Source organism: Corythoichthys intestinalis, chromosome 15 (genome assembly GCF_030265065.1).
Source record: "Corythoichthys intestinalis isolate RoL2023-P3 chromosome 15, ASM3026506v1, whole genome shotgun sequence".
In the NCBI taxonomy this organism is placed as follows: Eukaryota; Metazoa; Chordata; class Actinopteri; order Syngnathiformes; family Syngnathidae; genus Corythoichthys; species Corythoichthys intestinalis.
The window spans coordinates 49,947,127-49,961,820 of NC_080409.1; the positions used below are offsets into that span (position 1 = coordinate 49,947,127).

The 14,694-nt window shown below is 38.9% G+C and overlaps 1 protein-coding gene across 2 annotated transcripts in view; it reads right to left on the reverse strand.

Annotated features, from left to right (window-relative positions):
• Positions 1 to 14,694, reverse strand: part of evla (Enah/Vasp-like a) — a 228,790-nt gene that overhangs the window by 75,631 nt on the left and 138,465 nt on the right. Inside the window, exon 1 of one of the 2 annotated variants that reach the window (XM_057859987.1) lies at positions 11,250 to 11,685. The exons of the other annotated variant lie outside the window; for it this stretch is intronic. Coding sequence (XP_057715970.1) covers positions 11,250 to 11,254 — 5 coding nt within the window. The 5' untranslated portion in view covers positions 11,255 to 11,685. Of the gene's footprint in view, positions 1 to 11,249; positions 11,686 to 14,694 lie in introns of those variants that run through there. 2 annotated transcript variants of the gene reach the window in all.

Sequence of the window (14,694 nt, forward strand, 5' to 3'; positions counted from 1 at the left end):
AACCAGCTGCCCTTGCCCCAACAAGCAAGGGCTTGGGCCACCGGAGCCAGCAGCACCCCGACTATTCGTCATGTATAATTATGTCAGCATACCAAACAAACAAATCAAAAAACAAAAAAAGAAAGCCATTTGAATGCTGCGTTTATATTATCTCTCTCCCCACACACACACTACAATGGACTGTTCCACGACGACGGACTGAGTATCAGTCGCTTAGCTTCATTTAGCGCGTTTAGCTTCGCTTAGCTCCGTTTAGAATCGCTTAGCTCCGTTTAGCGTTGCTTAGCTCCGCTTAGCTGTTCGTTAGCTTCATTTAGCTCTCCCGTGTTTTTCACGCCATTAAGCTCGCTATTTTTACAGCTCACTTGCTGCTTTGCACGTCGGCTATCTTTTATTTCGAACACATGAGCGAACGTGCTCTCCATGAGAGCCAAAGTGCAGTGAGGCAGAAGTTGAGAACAGGCCGCTAATGCCTCTTTAAACTTTCTTCTTCTTCTTCAAACCGAACATAAAATACACGACAGCACACCCTGTGGCGAAACAATGCAGTACAGTTCCAATCAGTCATACAATAACACTCAACAGCTGGTTAAAAACATTTGTTAACGGGAAAAAAAAAAAAAAAAAAAATCTATTAGTGACACCACAGCCAATGACGAAAAATGTTTTTTCACGGAGTGTAAACCTTACATCCGGAGAACATTTAAAAAAAAAAAAAAAAAAGCACACATCTTCGTCATATAAATAACAATTTCTGGAGTTAATCCCACATACTTCAGAATTAATATTATAATATGTTGAGTAAATACTACAGAATACAGATTCTACACTAAGAATAGCTTTCAAATGACATTCTTTATGACAAATGTGATTGCCAATGACTAATTATTATAATTATTATACTACTATTATATATAGTAAAGTTACTATAATAATAGTGCTAGAATGTTTTTTGAAGAATTGTTTTGAATAATGTTGGAAAGGCAAAGTCAGTGTTCTGAATCTGTTTACTTTCCATTCTTTTGCACTAGTAAATGCTATCAGCATTTAACCTCATTGTGTATTTGTGATTAATTATTGTTATTTATATGATTATTTGTACTTTAATAAAGAATTTAAGTGTTCCAAAATGGTTTTATGAATTAATAAGCGTCAATAAAAATTTCATGGCTAAATTAGTAACAAAAAGAAAATTATTAGATTAGTCGACTCATCGTAAAACTAGTCGGCTGACTAATCAGGAGAAAATTTGTCGTTTAGGACAGCCCTAGTGTACCGGAACATATTTCCTCTCACACCCTTCTCACCTTTTTATATGCGATATGTTCGCTTTAGGCCTCAAAATTGCCAAGTCCGCCACTGACCGAAGGCACCCGATTTACTCCGAGAGCGGAGGAGCAATACTTGAGACAAGGTAAAATGAAGTTAACGTAGCGTTAATGGATAAGATTAACATTACTGTACCTTGCTAACATAACGCTAGCCCTGGATAGGACTAGGTTTCTATTAATTACGACTACTGTCGATGCGCGGCTTTCATACAGCATTTTTTTAAATCTGTAAAAACACAGCGCTGTAGAGTGATGAGGGTGTAAAATTGAAACATAACAAAGCTAACTGTCAATCTTAGCTCGGTAGTCATTGATGGATAAAACACCAAAAAGCACTGTTGATCCAATACAGCAGGTATCATACATATATTTTGAACTAGTGCTGCAACGATTAATCGATTAACTCGAGTATTCGATAAGAAAAAAAAGATTCAAATTAAATTTTGCTGATTCGAGTATTCGTTTAATTGAAAGTGGCGTTGTAATGGTTTATTTTGAAAGTGTTTGCATTTAGTTTTATTGATTTGGGTGGATACACTGCTAGTCTGCCTCATTTCACATGGCTGAATCCAGCTGCTCCATGTTAAGACCAACATAAGTTTTTGTTTGAGCTAATGTTTTTTTTAAAGACATTCGTAATTTAAATTTATTGGTATAGTTAGCCGTTTTTTTTGTGGGAATATGTGTTCGAACCATTTGTTAAGAGCATTGTTTAAAAAAAAAAAAAAAAAAAAAAAAAAAAGGGGAAAAAAGCGTTAGCGTTTTATAGCATTTAAACTAGCGGACTTTTGCTATGTAATTTAGCCATTGTTCTTTTGTTGTACATAGATCCTTATTTATTTATTTTTTTATACCGTTTAAGGCTCAACTCAGGTATTTCAATTTTTCATGTTCCTTATCCGATTACTCGATTATTCGAACTAACTAGTTCATCGATTAATCGACTACTTTAAAAATCGATAGCTGCAGCCCTATTTTGAACACTGCAAAATCTCAAATCAGGACTTATAATTTAGACTAACTTAAAACTTAACTAAATTTAGCTTGAGGCAAATGGAAATTCAATTGAAAAACATCGGAAAAACACTTAACTTTTGAGTGATGTGTGTTATCAAGCATAATGACATTTCTAGGCAAGAGATCAGAATTGTTTTTTTTTTTTTTTTTTTTTTTTAAGTAAAGCAGTGATTTGTTGGGGGTTTTTTCCAGTCACATCTGAGATGCAATTTTTGGCTGTTTTAGACAATGTACATCTAAAATAAAGACATTGATTGTCTAAAGATGGTTCAATATTAGGTGAAATGTCTTGTTTTCTCATATATATTTATAATTACTCTTACTTTTATAATTAAAATGTGTGTGTTACATAAACCTAAAAACACTGCTTGTGCACAGAATTTCCAACTTTGGGCAAACGGGCATCACGTTCAGCATAACTGTCTTCCCTCAGGCACATCGTTAAAAACGAGTGTTTGTTTCTTAGTGGTAATTGAAGTCACAAGTCACTTTTTTAGGAAAATGGCCATGGGGCAATGGGAAAAATGACTCGATATAGCAGCCAAATTGCTGAATTGGCGACACTGAGTTGTATTTCTTTCATGTTTTTAGTACGGCTGTCAAACGATTAAAATTTTTAATCGAGTGAATCACAGCTTAAAAATTAATTAATCGTAATTAATTGCAAAATTCAAACCATCTCTAAAATATGGCTTATTTTTCTGTAAATTATTGTAGGAATTGAAAGATAAGACACAAGACGGATATATACATTCAACATACTGTACAAGAGTACTGTATTTGTTTTTTATAACAATAAATTCGACAAGATGGCAGTAACATTATTAACATTTTTTTCTGTTAAAGGGATCTGGGGGCATTAAAGGTCATTAACATGATCAACATTCTGTTAAAGCGATCCATGGATAGAAAGACTTGTAGTTCTTGAAAGATAAATGTCAGTATAAGTAATAGTAATTTTTTCGTTTTAATGAAATTTGTAAAATTTTCATTCAAAAAATAAACTAGCCATTGTTGACGTAGCCGAGCAGTGACGTCACATGGGCTCCCTGCCGTTCTTCCACAGTGTCCTTAACTACATAAGATAGTGATTGAAATACACCACAAGGTGTCAATGGCGAGTTTTAAATTACTTAGAAATCTAGCCAATGAGTGTGTTTTGTCCCTTGACTGACTCCATAGCTCCGTTTTTTTTTTTTTTTTTAGACTGGGTCTATTGTGATTCATGTTCGATTGAGTGCTGGCTTAACAACGTACGAGACCTCTGATAGTTTGTATATTGTGACTAAATATTGCTATCCAGTGTATTTGTTGAGCTAAACGAAATGTTTGAATAGAGTTTGACCAAAGTCTGAGTAAGTTTTATGCGGATTTTGCATAGCTATTTTTATTGGGAATGCCAGTTCTTTACATTGTTGTTTAACTACGTGAGAATAGGGCCTCGTTAATACAGATTGAAGCACTTTTCTTTTTGTGAACACTATTTTTTTTTGAGGGATAGGAATATTATTTTTGTGTTGCTTTCACTAAATGATACTTATGTTTGTTGTGAAGGAGTTGCCAATAAACGGTACAGTCCAATGAACGCCTGTGTCCACTCGCCTTTCTTTGCCTTTTAGCTCTCAATGTGCAAAAAACGGCGTCATTGTAATGTTTGAGGCAATGCATGAGCGGGACATTCCGCGCATGCGTTAAATGCGTCCAATATTTTAACGTGATAAATTCAAAAAGTTAATTCCTGCCCTGATGGGGGAAAATATTATGTGATGACATAACATTAGCACATTATGCCTTTGTGATGAATGATTGCTTCTGTGACCTAGATTGTAACAACTTCTATTGTTTTTCACCTTGAGTCCCATAGTTAGGAGAGAATCTCATGAGATAACTTGTTTTGCACCATAGTATTGTTTTATTACACGCCTGGGTCCCATAGCTTGAAGGGAATCTCACGAGATAACTTGTTTTGCACCCATAATATTTACCATTTGTTGCATCTGTTGCAGCACAGCTCATTTGTCCCATGTGAAAAGCCCTTTTTCAACGGGGTTGAGCCAAAAGTAGCTTTAATGTTTGTCCTTGGGCAGGGCCGCGCCGCTCGGAGACGGAGGTTGGCGCCTCCGCGGGGCACGTCCCTACAAAAACAAGACATTTCCAGGCGACCCGTGAAGTCCGCTGGTGGATTAGATGTACGGATCGCCCAGCTTTGTCCTTTTGCCGCTTTACCGGAGTGTTGGCTTCCCGCTCATTTGTCACGGTAAACGATTTTCATTGCTAAGGGGTTGTGCTGTAACAGTAACGTGGGGATTCTGGGATTGACAAACTCAAATCTAGCGTCATCGTTAGCGTTTGTTATGCTTGTTTGCTTGCTCTTGTGGGATTGTAATCAATAAATCTCATTTATTCTGCATTTTCTAATCAATAAACATCGTCTATTGAGCAAAAGTGTGCTGGTTGCTGACTCACCGCGAACCCGGAAATTTCGGAAAACACGCCCGTTAACGCGATAAATTTGACAGCACTAATAATTATTCATGATTACTAGGGCTGTCAAAATTATCACGTTAATGGGCGGTAATTAATTTTTTAAATTAATCACGTTAAAATATTTGATGCAATTAATGCACATGCACCACTCAGATTAAAATGACAGCACAGTGAAATGTCATGTTGTTAATTGTGTTTTTCGGAGTTTTGTCGCACTCTGCTGGCGCTTGGGTGCGGCTGATTTTATAGGCTTCAGCACCCATGAGCATTGTGTAAGTAATTATTGACATCAACAATGGCGGGCTACTAGTTTATTTTTTGATTGAAATTTTTACAAATTTTATTAAAACGAAAACATTAAGAGGGGTTTTAATTAGGGTTGTTCCGATCATGTTTTTTTGCTCCCGATCCGATCGTTTTAGTTTGAGTATCTGCCGATCCCGATATTTCCCGATCCGATTCAATTCCAATCATTCCCGATAATTTTTCCCGATCATATACATTTTGGCAATGCATTAAGAAAAAAATGAATAAAACTCGGACGAATATATACATTAAACATACAGTACATAAGTACTGTATTTGTTTATTATGACAATACATCGTCAAGATGGCATGTACATTATTAACATTCTTTCTGTGAGAGGGATCCACGGATAGAAAGACTTGTGACTTTGTATATTGTGACTAAATATTGCCATCTAGTGTATTTGTTGAGCTTTCAATAAATGATACTGTAGCCATGCCCAAATGCATGATGGGAAGTGGAACCATGACTGTGCGTAGTGCTACCAATTGATATATCTTCTCTGCGTTGGGAAATAACATAAGGTGTTAAGAAAAAGATCATTTGCTACCTTGCTTCCCCACATTGCTTCCCATGATATTTCTAATCGTGGGAATAGGGATTGTAAGGCTTTAGCCAATTAAAAAAAGGCTCAAAGGCTGCCATAATTCACTCTACTCATTTTAGGCTGCCTTTTATCTCTCTATATAGGTAAAACGGCGTCATTACAGATTGAGCGCGACAATACGTGAGTGGATCGTGCAGCGCATGCATTAATTGCGTTAAATATTTTAACGTGATACATTTTAAAAAAAAATAATTACCGGATAAATTTGATAACCCTACCTTAAGCCTAAACTAAAGACTCTGCATGAGTGTAACATATTATGTCTGTAACGTTAAATACAATTAGAAAACGATTTAACTAAAATATATATATATATTAAAAAAGGCATGGCCGATATTTTTTTTTGCAGATTCCGATACTTTGAAAATGACGTGATCGGACCCACATCTCTAGTTTTAATATAAAATTTCTATAACTTGTACTAACATTTATCTTTTAAGAACTACAAGTCTTTCTATCCATGGATCGCTTTAACAGAATGTGAATAATGTGAATGCCATCTTGTTGATTTATTGTTATAATAAACAAATACAGTACTTATGTACCGTATGTTGAATGTATATATCCATCTTTAGTCTTATCTTTCCATTCCAACAATAATTTACAGAAAAAATTGGCATATTTTATAGATGGTTTGCATTGCGATTAATTGCGATTTATTATGATTAATTAATTTTTAAGTTGTAATTAACTCGATTAAAAATTTTAATCGTTTGACACCCCTCATGATTACATGAAAATATATTCCTTCAAACTGTGAAAATACAAAGCAGGAATGGTCCCGAAGTGCTATTTCTTCTTACACGAAAACCAACTTGAACTAATATTGAACCTTTCACTGTAATGACGGGGGACTTAGGCATGTTGGCTTTGTTGATGGTGCAGCATCCGGAGGCGAGACTTGCGAGTCAGCGTTTTACACGCCGCTGGCGCGCCTACCTTTTCCCTACTCTGAGTCACTGCAGCGGTCAACCCGCATTAATAGAAGAGGACTGACGCCTCGCATTTTGGCCTCTCGCACCCGTTTCCTAACCCCGCTCGCACGCATATAGACACACGTAGCCAAGCGAATGAAAGCCAGTCGGACAAGAACAGAGAAGAACCACGGTACAATAAAAGCACTCTGCCTAAAAATAACTCTTGTTCACGGACACTTGCATCGATGCTACAAAGGAAGCAGCCATGTTGAACAAATTATATCGCCAATTTCAATTGTTCTTGTGTGCTTGTGTGTTCTTGTGCTTTGTCGAGAGTCACCATCATTACAAAACAGTTTTGTAGAGCAGTGGAGGCGAAATGAGGCATTCTCAGGCTCCTGCAGCGCTTGCTGATGACCTGATCATTTGATTCAGGTGTGTTAAAGGAGGGACACATGGAAAACAAGCCGGATAGGGGCTCTCGAGGACCGGACTTGGGCACCCCTGTTCTACACACTTTTCAGTGGTAAACTTTCGGCCTTTCAAACGAAAAACGAAAATGCAATTTTAGCTACAGTGGCATGAAATAATATCTGTACCTTTTGGAATTTCTCACATTTCTGCATAAAATCACCCTCAAATAGGAGCTGATCTTTGTCAAACTCACACAGATGAAAAACTGTGTCTGCTTTAATTAAAATCACCCAAACATTTATAGGTTTTCATATTTTAATGAGGACAGTATGCAAACAATGACAGAAGGAGGGAAAAATTACTAAGTGAACCATCACATTTAATATATTGAGCCCCCCCACTCTCCTTTGGCAGCAATAACTTCAACCAGACGCTTCCTGTAGCTGCAGATCAGCCTGGCACATCGATCAGGACTAATCTTGGCCCATTCTTCTCTACAAAACTCCTGTAGTTCAGTCAGATTCCTGGGATGTCTAGCATGAATTGCTGTCTTTAGGTGATGCCACAGCATCTCAATGGGGTTCAAGTCTGGACTTTAACTTGGTCACTCCAGAATGTGTATTTTGTTCTTCTGAAACCATTCTGAAATTGAGTTACTTCTTTGTTTTGGATCATTGTCTTGTTGCAGCATCCATCCTCTTTTAGCTTCAACTGTCTGACAGACAGCCTCATGTTTTCCTGCATAACATCCTGATGAACTTTTGAATTCATTCTTCCGTTAATGATTGCAAGTTGTCCAGGCCCTGGGGCAACAAAACAGCCCCAGATCACAATGCTCCCTCCACCATGCTTCATGGTGGGGATGAGGTGTTGATGTTGGTGAGCTGTTCCATTTTTCCAACACACATGGCGTTGTGTGTTACTCCCAAACAATTCAACTTTGGTTTCATCAGTCCACAAAATATTTTGCCAAAACTTCTGTGGAGTGTCCAAGTGCCTTTTTGCGAACATTAAATGAGCAACATGTTTTTTTAGACAGCAGTGGCTTCTTCCGTGGAGTCCTCCCATGAACACCATTCTTGGCTATAGTTGTATCCATATAGTTGATGTGTGCACAGAGACATTGGACTGTGCTAGTGATTTCTGTTAGTCTTTAGCAGACACTCCAGAGTTCTTTTGTACCTTTTCTGAGTATTCTGCGCTGAATATTTGGAATCACCTTTGGTGGACGGCCACTGCTCGGAAGAGATGCAACAGTGCCAAACTCTCTCTATTTGTAAACAACTTTTCTGACTGATGAACATCCAGACTTTTAGAGATGGTTTTGTATCCTTTCCCAGCTTTATACAAATCAACAATCCTTGATCGCAGGTCTTTAGACCAGTGTTTTTCAACCTTTTCTGAGTCACGGCACAATTTTACATCGGAAAAAATCTCGCGGCACAACACAAACCAAAAATGTTCCAAAATTACTTTCTGTACAGTATGTTTAACTTTAAAATAATTTCTCAGTATTTATACTTACTTCGTGTGAAACTTGAGCCTGTTTCGATGAACACAAAGCCAATATCCTAGCAGGAATCATCGTCAACAGCTCTTAGTCTCTCTCTGTTATTATTTTTTTATTGCAGTTAGGCTTGAAAAGCTCAGAATTATCAGACAGGAGGACTTTAGCAATGTCTTTAACCGCATTAAGGCCGAGCATCTCGCTGACAACAGCTTTGCAGGCAGATAGTATTAAGGTCTCTGCCACAGCGTGGGACTTTTTTTATTTACCAACACAGGGTTACTGGCTTTGAAGGCTTTCTCATTTACCTGTATAGTTTTTCTCAAAAAACTTGTCCGTTTTTCTGTGTTTTCACAAAGGCGAACAAAATAGTCCATCGACTAGTTTTGAAGAGACGGGTGTACAGTTTCGTTTAGAATAGCTGCTCGTGTCACGTTCAAGAACTGCTCGGATTTCTAGCCATCAGCCGTTTTGCTGTCCTCGACAATGTGTTGGAATAAAACATGGGGAGGATTGACGGTCTTCACACATGGATAAAATGGAAAGGACACTTTTGTGTATATTGACTCTTGACAAGACTAATCAAATGATGTACAGTAGACGTGCTGTGGTCCACATTGCAAGGTTGCTGATGGCTAGAAATCCGAGCAGTTATTGAACACGACACGAGCAATACTTCGCTCATCTGGACACGACAGCAACTTTCTATCTAATCCTTCCTTCCTACTGCAACTCGGCCTGTCGAATTGAAAAAAAAAAAGCGATATAGGATAAGTTCTCGCGGCACACTTGACGATCTCTCACGGCAAACTGGTTTAAAAAAACTGCTTTAGACAGCTCTTTTGACCGAGCCATGATACAGACAATGCTTCTCATCAAGACAATTCTTACCAGGTGTGTGTTTTATAGTGGGCAGCTTTAAACCAGTCATCAGTGATTGGGCACACACCTGACTTAAATTGTTTGGTAAAAATTGGTTTTTAATTGCTCTTTAATTCTTCTTAGGCAGAGTGTTCACTTACTCCCCCCACCCCCTTCTGTCGTTGTTTGCATGCTATCTTCATTAAAATATGAAAACCAATAAATGTTTGAGTGGTTTTAGTTAAAGCAGACACTGTTTTTACATCTGTGTGATTTTGACAAAGATCAGATCACATTTGGTGATTGTTTTCTGAAACTTCGCGGCGAATCAGTAACAGGCACACTTTTGCTCAATGTTTATTAATTAGAAATGCAGAATAGATGAGATTTATTGATTACAATCCCACAAGAGCAAGCAAACAGATATCAAAAACAAGCAAAAAAAATGGTAACGTGAAGCTAGATTTTAGTTTGTCAACCCCAGAATCCCCGCGCTACGTTACAGCACAACCAAGTGTCCCCTAGCAAGGAAAATCGCTTACCGTGACAAACGAGTGGGAAGCCAACAACACTCCGGTAAAGCGGCAAAGAGGCAAAGCCAGGCGATCCGTACGTGACCCGCTGGCAGACCTCACTGGTTGCCCGGAAATATTCGGTTTTTGTAGGGACGCACCCCTCGGAGGCGGAGAGGCCAACTTCCGCACACGAGCGGCGCGGCCCCGTCTAATCAAACATTTAAGCTACTTTTGGTTCAGCCCCCTTGAAAAAGGGCTTTTCACATGGGACAAATGAGCCGTGTTGCAACAGATGCCAACAAATGGTAAATAATATGGGTGCAAAACAAGTTATCTCTATGGGACCCAGGCGTGTAGTAAAACAATACTATGGTGCAAAACAAGTTATCTCATAAGATTCCCAAGCGCGTCTCCTAACTATGAGAACAAGGTGAAAACAATAGAAGTTGTTACAATCTATGTCACAGAAGCAATCATACATCACAAAAGCATAATGTAATATTTTCCCCCATCAGTGATTTTATGCCAAAATGTGAAAAATTCCAAAAGGTTTAGATAACTTTTTCATACCACTGTACTTACAACAGAATGGGATCTCTTTTTTTGTTCTTGGACAGCCTCTTATGTAGGCAGACCCTAAACCCCGGAGTCAAACTACAGTTGAACGCTCATATACTGTAAATAGAAGGCCCAGGGCCTCGGCTTGGAGGTTTTGGGCCCCCGACTTCACTCTGCATACCAACATAAGTAAGCAAGCGGCGGCTTGGGTGCTACTCATACGTTCAAATATAGAATGTGGATTGATGGAGGCAGACGAAGAGATGATTTTAGGTAAGTGTGTGTCATCGAGGAGGAAAAAATGTGAAGCTAGAGGGGGTGGGCTGCCTAACCTGCCTGGCAACCACCAGAATAAACACCTCCTCCTCATTCTTGGTCTTCTTCTCTGTATGCGTACTTCTCACTCCCTTGCAGCCACCACCATACCACCTGGTGCATAGTCAGTGATGCTGTCGTTGCCATGACAACTCTAGGCTTTTAAAGCTGCATCGGTAACAATTGGGGCGGGGTCCCACAATCACAATAGAAGGCTAAATGAGAGGAAAGAGCCAAAATAAATTGGGACGAGAGCCTCCCATTTCACAACGGCGCGAGATGCTCAACAGTGTTAATACTGACATAGTAAGCATCTTCTCCCAATATATTTTCAGTCAAGAGTGTGAATGTTGATGCAAAGCCAGCGTACATCTGTCATGACGCGTCAAATGAGGCGCGTGGGATTAGCTTACCTCATGTCGCTGTCTTCTTTTCACACGACGACGACGACAAAGACGGGGAAGCCAATGGACGCGCTTTTGCCGTTTGAGGAAAAACAGACTACCAGGAGTCGAAAAGGGCGTCGCGAACGTGGAAAAAAAGCGTGTTTCGAAGAGGATATGTGAAGGCGTGCTGCGACTCAGGCTGTCTCTCCCATCGGCTTTGTGCTCCGGTGTCTCGGCTGCACACGCGCGCCGCGGCGTGTCCTTGCATCCATATTCTTTGTCTGCTCTTCTCTAATATTCACTTGTAAACGAGCTACCGGGCGTGTAACAGGGGTCGTCAGCGGCCGCCGCCTCCTTCACGCCATATTTTCTTCCCATTCGGAGTGTTGTTGGTTGGTGAGAGGCGGAGAGATTTGACAAGGTTACAATGCGGCTCTCGTGCAGAGTAGTCGGCTCAATGCTGCCTACCGGTGGTGAAGACGCGCAACTGCAAGAATGAAGCGTGCACGCATGGTCTTGGCCTCCGGTCTTTTATCGTCTATCGCGATTCATTCATGGATGCTTCAGTTAATCTTAAATGCGCAAAATTGGCCAACTCATTGTACTTAACTCTTTATTGGGCACTCATTGAATTGATTGGCTGCCATTGACGACATTAGACGTCTAATCCATTTTGATTGGGAGCAGAGGTGGGTAGTAACGCGTTACATGTACTCTGTTACATTTACTTGAGTAACCTTTTGAAAAACATGCACTTCTAAGAGTAGTTTTACTAAGCCCTACTTCTTACTTTTACTTGAGTAGATTTGTGAAGAAAAAACGCTACTCTTACTCTGCTACTTTGGTCTACATAAGAGTGGTTACATTTTTTCCTCTTTGTTCTACGTACTACCGTATTGGCCCAAATATAAGACAGTGTTTTTTGCATTTAAATAAGATTGAAAAAGGGGGGATCGTCTTATATTCGCATTCTAGACATACCCTTTCACGACGCTAGATGGCGCCAGATATCATTGAAGCGATGTTCTGTCATGACAGATTTCAGCTACTCTCCCCATTCACGACGCTAGATGGCGCCAGATATCATTGAAGCGATATTCTGTCATGACAGATCTCAGCTACTCTGGTTCAACCAGTTTGCATTATTTTATTGTAATGTTTTTCCTTATTCAGATTTGTTTCAAGACTACAGTTACAGTTAGACTTCACTTTGATGATTAATGCAGTTATTGCAATGTTGTTATTTTATCACAATAGATTGGTTTATTTACATTTCAAAAACCAGAAGCCATTCATTTATGAATGTGATTGCAATTTAGTTTACATATTTAAATGTTCAGATATTAAGATTTGAATGAGGCAAAATAACATGCTTTTTCTCTCAAATATATTGTTATAATCATTTGTTTCAGATGTACTGTAATTATTTTCTGTATAAAAATTAATTTGGTGTTCAAAAAGTTTTTTCAAACTGTAGTGTTGAAAAAGAGGGGGTTGTCTTATAATCAGGGCCGTCTTATATTTGGGCCAATACGGTAGTTTTTTTGTTTTTGTTTTGTTGCCGCGTTGCCAAGAATAGTGCTACTATTTTCACCAATGAGACGTCGCAACAATAATCACATGACTCCATTACACCAATCAGACGCAAGCTTACGTCCTATAATCATACCAGCCTGTTCAGTCATCTTCAGCCTGTTCAAACTTTTAAAGCACCGTAGAAAATTGAGTATTTGACATAAAGTGCTGCCCTCAACATGACTCAAAAGTGTGGATTTTAACCTCTCTCCCAGTTTTAATTTGGCACCGACTAACCACGGAAAACTGAATATATGATCCTTTTAATTTCATAATAATAATTGTGAACAACACAGCACCGAGACCGTGCTTATCAAAGTCCTAAATGATATTCGTCGGAATACCGATGCAGGCAAATCATCTGTTCTGCTACTATTGGATCTCAGCGCCGCATTTGACACGGTTGATCACAACATACTACTCAGCAGATTGGAACAGTGGGTAGGGCTTACTGACACTATTCTTCAGTGGTTCACATCCTATTTACATGATAGAGATTTCTTTGTGTCAATTGGAAACTATCAGTCAGAACGAACCAAATTCACGTGTGGAGTCCCTCAAGGGTCAATTCTTGGACCACTCTTATTTAACATCTATATGCTTCCGTTAGCTCAGATAATGGAACAGTATGACATCTCCTATCACGCCTATGCAGATGACACACAACTGTACATTTCTGTGTCCCCACATGATTATAGTCCCTTAGTCTCCCTGAGTAAATGCATTCGTCATATCAATGCATGGATGTGCCAGAATTTTCTCCAGTTAAATGTGGAGAAGACAGAGGTGATCATTTTTGGGCCAAAAAAGGAAAGGTCAAAGATAAGCAGCCAACTTAGCACAATGCCACTTACAGCTACAAATCAAGTCAGAAACCTTGGCGTAATTATTGACTCAGACCTAAAATTTGATAGCCATCTAAAGTCCGTCACTAAATCCGCCTATTACCACCTAAAAAATATAACCAGAATTAAGGGGCTTCTGACTCAACAAGACATGGAAAAACTTATGCATGCATTCATTTTCAGCAGATTGGACTACTGCAACGGTATATTTACAGGTATTAATAAAAAATCAGTCAGGAAACTGCAGCTAGTACAGAATGCTGCAGCCAGAGTCCTCACAAATACAAGGAAGCTGGACCACATTACACCGGTTTTGAAATCGCTACACTGGCTTCCAGTGAGTCAAAGGATAGACTATAAAATACTACTGCTCGTCTACAAAACACTTAATGGCCTTGGACCAAAATACATGCTTGACTTGTTAGATTCCTATGAGACATCTAGACCCCTAAGGTCGTCTAGAACGGGTCTTCTGCATGTTCCAAGAACAAGAACCAAGCAGGGTGAGGCAGCATTTAGTTATTATGCTCCTCACCTCTGGAACAAGTTACCCGAACGTCTGAAGTATGCTCAAACTGTTAGCTCCTTTAAATCAGGGCTAAAATCGCTTTTGTTTGGCACTGCATATCCATAACTGTCTATATATTTCAACCTACCTGCCTTCTATTCCTCTTGTGCTTATCTCCATTGCTGATTTCAATGATTATTAGTAGTAGTAGTTTTTGCTTTATTTTTATTTTTGTTTTATTTTTATTTATTTATTTTTATTCTGTGATTAAATGTGATCATTTGTCTTGGTTTTTACGTTGTGTTGATTTAAATGTGATTTTTATGGTCTTCATGTGATGTAAAGCACTTTGAATTGCCTTGTGTTGAATTGCGCTATATAAATAAATTTGCCTTGCCTTGCCTTGCCTTGCCTTGAAGGAACTATTCACTCAGAACTATTTTCTCCACCAGAGGGCAGTCATGCTGTTTGGACAAATAATGCTTCATTTGTGTAATTTGTTTTCTCTCGTTGGAATTCTTTTTTAAAATTATTTCTTTGGTTT